The 6,979-nt window shown below is 50.8% G+C and overlaps 1 protein-coding gene across 1 annotated transcript; it reads left to right on the top strand.

Moving 5' to 3' along the window:
* The first annotated feature begins 5,221 nt into the window (after positions 1-5,221).
* On the top strand, positions 5,222-6,234 carry LOC123506985 (protein odd-skipped-like). Its single transcript, XM_045259457.1, is given in 2 exon segments — positions 5,222-6,004; positions 6,007-6,234. Coding segments are annotated over 2 exon segments (807 nt in total). The 5' UTR covers positions 5,222-5,247; the 3' UTR covers positions 6,057-6,234.
* Positions 6,235-6,979: the final 745 nt, after the last annotated feature.

The following is a 6,979-nucleotide window of genomic DNA, read 5'->3' as shown; positions in this document are numbered from 1 at the left end:
TCACCACCACCCACACCCACTCACCACCACCACCACCAACACCCACTCACCACCACACTACCACTCACCACAACACCCCACACCAGTATCACCCCCACCACTCACCACCACCCACACCAATACACCCAACACCCACACACAACACCACCTGAACCCTCCCTCTCCTCTCCCTTCCCCCTCACCATCATCTCCCTCCCCCCCTCCTCCCCAGCTCCCTCTAAGATGAAGGGCTCAATTACAAGCATCTCGGGTCCACAATATTGGTGAGCGTGGCTGTGGTGCGCGTCGACCCTTCATAAGCAGAACCACGGGGACTCCTCTACTCTATTAACACGGCGCAGGGGGAGGCCTCTTGCGCTCTCTCTCTCTCTCTCTCTCTCTCTCTCTCTCTCTCTCTCTCTCTCTCTCTGGGGTTTCACTATTTACTGGTTTTTGTTTTTTCTTTCTTTTTTTTTATTCTCTTTCTCTTTCAGCGTGCTTCTTCTACCTCTTCTTTCTCTTCATCCTCTTCCTCCTCTTCCTCCTAATTTCTCTTCTTAATCTTATTCAGGTGACTCTATTGATGAAGAAGAGGAAGAAGAAGGAGGAGGAGGAGGAGGAGGAGGAGGAGGAGGAGGAAGAAGAAGAAGAAGAAGAAGAAGAAGAAGAAGAAGAAGAAGAAGAAGAAGAAGACGATGAAAAAGAAGAACGAGAGCGACTGCGAGGAGGAGGAGGAGGAGGAGGAGGAGGAGTAATTACGTGGCCAGGTGGGGGTGTCTGGGGGGGGCACAGGAGGCAGCGAGAGGCTCCTGTGGTGCCAAGCTGGGTGCCGCTACCGACCTCAACGGGGACACTCCTCCTCCTCCTCCTCCTCCTCCTCCTCCTCCTCTTCCTCTTCTTCTTCCTCTTCTTTCTCTTCTCCATTTTCTTTCGTCTGGATTTTCTATTTATCTTTTTCTCATTTTCTTGTGTCCATTTTTATCTTATTTTTTCTTTTCCTTGTTCTTTATTCTCTTCATTATCTCTTCTTTCTTTTATTTGCTTTCTTTCGTTATCATCTTCCTTGTTATATTCCTTACTTTCCTCCTCCTCCTCCTCCTCCTCCTCTTCCTCCTCCTCTTCCTTCATCTCCATAACACTCATCTAGTTTCGTTCTAATTAACACTACAATTCACACACACACACACACACACACACACACACACACACACACACACACACACACACACACACACACACACACACACACACACACACACACACACACACACACACACACACACACACATACAGACACACTCATAAATACAACAAAAATCTATTTAATACTTTTGACTTGTGTAAGAGAAGGAGGAAGAGGAGGAGGAGGAGTAGGAGGAGGAGGAGGAGGAGGAGGAGGAGGAGGAGGAGAAGGAGGAGGAGGAGGAGGAGGAGGATACAAAGATATATGCATCTGCGGCTCCACAAAAGATTGCATTGAGAGAGAGAGAGAGAGAGAGAGAGAGAGAGAGAGAGAGAGAGAGAGAGAGAGAGAGAGAGAGAGAGAGAGAGAGAGAGAGAAAGAAAAGCGAAAAGAGAAAAAAAATGAGAGAAAAAATAGAGAAAGAGAGAAAGAGAGAAAGAGAGACAGAGACAGACAGAATAACCCAACATAACCCAACCCAAACCTAACCCAACCAACCCTAACCCCCACAAACCCACCTTCCACCCCCCACCACCCTCCTCGCCATTACAAGGTGCACTAATATAAAAGATGGCATTTAACTTCTCTGTATCACTCACCTGCGCACCGAGCCTTACCTGGCGGCGCCCCAAACAAGGCAGGTGGTGATTACCCCTGCAAATCACCCTTGTCAATCACCCTGCCGGCCTCCATTGACAGCCACGGCTCGGTAAGGGTGAGTTTTGTTTGCTAGGGTGAAAGTTTGGTGGTGGTGGTGGTGGCTGGTTTGATTTCAGGTAGGTTAATTAATACAGGTTGTGCTTTATGAAGGTAGGGTGAGGTAGGGTGAAGGGGTGAGGGGGTGATGGTGTTGGTGTATGGGGTGAGGGATGTTTAGGGGTGTACTGTATGAATCTGTGAAAAAGGAGGTGGTGAGAGGAGATGGGGAGGAGAGGGAAGGAGAGGAGAGGAGAGAAGAAGAGAGGAGAGGAGAGGAGAGGAGGAGAGAGGAGGAGAGAGGAGGAGAGATGAAGTGTTGATGAGATATATAGGATAGTAACACACACACACACACACACACACACACACACACACACACACACACACACACACACACACACACACACCACCACCACCACCACTACCACCACCACCAGCAACAACAACAACAACAACAACAATTTCTTCCTTCCTTCCTTCCTTCTTTCCTTCTTTCCTTCCTTCCTTCCTTCCTTCCTTCTTTTCCTTTCCAACCAATAAATATGAAGAATAATTGTTAATGTAATAATTTTCAGAGTCATTATTCACTGAGGAGGAGGAGGAGGAGGAGGAGGAGGAGGAGGAGGAAAGGAAGGAAAACCATGGAATGAAATCTGAAAACATTTACATAATCCATAAATAAATTTGGTGTTTGTGTGAAGACAGGAAAAGAGAGAGAGAGAGAGAGAGAGAGAGAGAGAGAGAGAGAGAGAGAGAGAGAGAGAGAGAGAGAGAGAGAGAGAGAGAGAGAGAGAGAGAGAGAGAGAGAAAAAAGAGAAGAAGAGAAAAAAAGGGAAGAGACAAAAAGAGAGAAAGAAAAAGAAAATAAAGGAAAATGAGACAAAAAGACAAAACAAAAAAATCACCGAAATTAAACAATAGAAAAAAAACAAGAAAAAACAAACAAACCCAAAACAAACACGAAAGACACAAAAAGAAAAAAAACAATTAAAATCTCCCAAATGAAACAAAACCACGAAAAAAAAAAAAAAAAAAAGAAAAAGAAAAAACAAACCACAACAATCCCAAACAAAACAAACTCCCGAGAAACACAAGCCAGCGGGAGGAGGGAAGCAGGAAGGCAGCCAAGACACTGAAACACTCTTGATACAATCTTGAATCCTTCCCTTACAGAGTTTCAAAGACAAATTGACTCTTGGAGGTTCATTCTGTGTCCCAGTATGTGGCGGACAGGTGTATGAATCATTGCCGGCTAGAGAGAGAGAGAGAGAGAGAGAGAGAGAGAGAGAGGTGGAGGGGTGATGGAAGGGGGGCGTTGAGAGGTAGGCATGGATTTGAGGGGGAGGGTTCTGGGGTGTAAGAGAGAGAGAGAGAGAGAGAGAGAGAGAGAGAGAGAGAGAGAGAGAGAGAGAGAGAGAGAGAGAGAGAGAGAGAGAGAGAGAGAGAGAGAGAGAGAGAGAGAGAGAGAGAGAGAGAGAGAGAGAGAGAGAAAGAATAATAACAAACACAAACAGTAATAAGAGAGAAAAGAGAGAGGAGAGAGAGAATAGGGGAATAATAACAAGAGGAAAAATAAAGAAAATAACAGGAAAACCATCCAGAGAGAGAGAGAGAGAGAGAGAGAGAGAGAGAGAGAGAGAGAGAGAGAGAGAGAGAGAGAGAGAGAGGTGGTGAGTGGCGAAAGGAAAACGAAACCTATTAAACTGAGAGTATAATGATCTTTGTGAGAGGAGGAGGAGGAGGAGGAGGAGGAGGAGGAGGAGGAGGAGGAGGAGGAGGAGGGACCATGTTACAAGAAAGAAAAAGAGGAAAATTTAGCTTCAAATCACTAAAAGTTACTGAGATTTTAATGGAGGACAAGAAAAAAGAAGAAAATATAAAGATCTAGACAGAACTTGAGTAAAAATAGTAGTAGTAGTAGTAATAGTAGTAGTAGTAGTAGTAGTAGTAGTAGTAGTAGTAGTAGTAGTAGTAGTAGTAGTAGTAGTAGTAGTAGTAGTAATCAGTTGTTGATGGTGTGTGTGTGTGTGTGTGTGTGTGTGTGTGTGTGTGTGTGTGTGTGTGTGTGTGTGTGTGTGTGTGTGTGTGTGTGTGTGTGTGTGCGGCTCCCATAGACTTGACTCGTATAGTAAAAAGTTGCGTGTTACCACCGGAGACTTTTGAGAGGAAAAAAAAAGAGAGAGAGAGAGAGAGAGAGAGAGAGAGAGAGAGAGAGAGAGAGAGAGAGAGAGAGAGAGAGAGAGAGAGAGAGAGAGAGAAGAGAAGAGAAAAGAGAGAAGAGGAGAAAATGAGACAAAAACAGGAAAAAAAGATAAAACGATGGAAGAATAATGAAAAGAGAGAGAGAGAGAGAGAGAGAGAGAGAGCGCCTATACCCTCGTGCCCTATGCCAGTGTGGGAACCTCCTCGGCCTACTCATGGCGCGGCGAGTTAGTCTTAATTCCTCGGACGTTTTAATCATTTACTGTCTATCCTGATGACTCCACGCCACCCCTACCCCCCCTTGGACCACCCCTGTGATTGCCCCCTGTTACCTGTGCCCCCCTGCCTTCCCTTCCCACCTCTCAGTCAATTGAAGGGAGCGTAAGGGTGAACAAGGGTGAACAAGGGTGAATGAGGGTGGCTAAGGGTGACAGGAATAATAAAAAGGGCATTGATAGAAAGGAAGGAAGAGCAACAACGCACATGCCAGATTTGTTCCGCCGATATCCTTCCTCCTCCTCCTCCTCCTCCTCCGTGGTGGTGGTGATGGTGGTGGTCTGCCCGGTCCGGCGTGGGAACACTGTCCGTCCTCTCCTCTCCTCTCCCTTTTCTCCTTCCCTCTCCCTCCCTCCCTCCCTCCCTCCCTCCACCTAACCTTTACCTATACTCGCCACTACCACAGCCGCCGCACGCCGCCGCCGCCGCCGCCGCCACCGCCGCCGCCGCCGCTGCTCACCCTCCTAAAGTCTACACTCGTTTCTCTTGAGCGGTACACACACACACACACACACACACACACACACATGCGCGGGGCAGGAGGGCCAAAAGAGGCGACGTTGTGTTCAAAGGGAAGGAATAAAACCGAGCAGTAAAAAAAAGCCGTAAGTCATGCGTGTCCGGACCTGAAGATAATGATCCACGTGCACTTCTTCGACAGGGTCAGTAGAGCCTCCTACACGCCCAGCTGCCAGTCACCGCGCTCCCACACCCCCTCCCGCACATCCTGCTCACCCAATCACTGGCCCTGCTTCACTCTGGCTCCGCCCTTGCTCCACCTGAGCCAGTAGCGCCGCGCCCCACCGCGTCCCAGCAGCCAATAGTGGCCCTCCTGTGCCCCCGGCCACGCCGTTGCCTATATAACCGAGGCGATCACCCATGGCGGGCAGATCCACTACCTCAGCAGGATGGAGCGTACGTCAGTGCTCGCCGCCCGACCCGACGCGTCCACACACCAGGCCAAGTATAGTCCTGGAACGCTGGGCTCCGCGTTCACGCCCCTCTCGCGAGTGCCTCCCGCATTCCCGCTGTTCCAGTCCCTCCCGTTCCTACCACAAGTGCCTCCTAACGGTGCCAAGCAACAGCCGCCGCCCTACGGCCTGGAATCCCGGCTGGCGGGGCTGCTGCAGACTTATGGTGCAGTGCCGATAGGCCAGCTGCCGTGGGCGGCGCTGGGCGCGGGCGAGCTGGCCCTGAACCGGCTGCTGCTGACTCCCGGGGGCCGCCTCAGCAGACCCAAGAAGCGGTACATCTGCAAGTACTGCCAGCGGGAGTTCACCAAGAGCTACAACCTGCTGATCCACGAGCGGACCCACACGGACGAGCGGCCCTTCCCCTGCGACATCTGCGGCAAGGCCTTCAGGAGGCAGGACCACCTCCGCGACCACAAGTACATCCACAGCAAGGAGAAGCCCTTCAAGTGCGAGGCGTGCGGCAAGGGATTCTGCCAGGCGCGCACCCTCGCCGTGCACAAGGCGCAGCACGCCCACGACGTTCCCCCCACGCCCGCTGCCCCACACACGCCGCCCTCCGTGCCCGCCGCCGCCGACGCCGCACGCCTGGAGGCCGACGAGGTGGTGGATGTGCTGCACTGCGACGACGACGAGGACGACCACGTGATGCAGACGCTGACGGAGGAGGACGAGGAGCTGCAGCCCGCGGCCCCCCAGCCCCCAAGAGGCTCGGCTTCTCCATCGCCGACATCATGAGCAGATAGAGGAGCGAGGGGCGCCGCGCCTGCCCCCTGAGAGGCGCGGCTTCTGTACCGTGAGGGGCGCCACACTCGCCCGTCACTCGGGCACGCCAAGCTTTAATTACTTGTATAATTTGCTGCATATTGCGGCCACTTGTTATGTACTATTTTATACTCTATGTTAATGAATATGTCTAAAGCACGTGACCTCTGTTCTTATCCTGGCCATGCTGAGTGTGTGTGTGTACATGTGTGGATGAGTGCGTGCCGCATTGCACGTGTAGAGCCGAGCGGTAATGCACGGAAGCAGCAACCAGCACACAGGTGAGTCACAGCCAGCCTGGAGGCGGCCCTGCCTCGGGTTAAGTGGTGAGTCATATTTATCTAAGACAACAACTGCTGTCCATGTCACCACGCTCAAGACCTCACCAACACCGCGCCGCTAAACAGACACCCGTGGCCCGCGGCACAGCACCGCAGGGACGTCCCGGGCTAGCACCGGTACCTGCCCACCACACACACACACACACCACCATTCACACTCTGCACGGCCACCAGATGACCCTCGCGCCCTGCTAGTGCCCGCGGCGTGAGGTATGGGTGGCGACGGCCGGGCTGGAGGGTGGTGCGGCCTGACACACCGCGTGAGGGTGAGTGGGAAATATGAGTAGAAAGAAAAGTGAGAAGGGAACAGATGGAATTATGCAGGTGGAGGGAGGAGGTGAGGAAGAGAAAGATAGGCTGGGATGAACAACGGAAGAATGAGCATAACAGGAGAGTGAAAAAGGGAAAGTGAGAACTCTGAGTGATAAATGAGGGAATAGGAAAACAAGAGGAAGGGAGAAAAGATGAAATAGAGTAACGAGGAAAGTAGAAATAATAGTAATAAATACATGAATGAAAGAAACAAAACAATAGAGTAAGAGAGAGAGAGACAAGTAAGTAGA

This window comes from Portunus trituberculatus, chromosome 21, assembly GCF_017591435.1.
Source record: "Portunus trituberculatus isolate SZX2019 chromosome 21, ASM1759143v1, whole genome shotgun sequence".
Taxonomy (NCBI): domain Eukaryota; kingdom Metazoa; phylum Arthropoda; class Malacostraca; order Decapoda; family Portunidae; genus Portunus; species Portunus trituberculatus.
The sequence above is the reverse complement of the archived record's forward strand: the minus strand, read 5'-3'. Positions and strand labels throughout refer to the sequence as shown.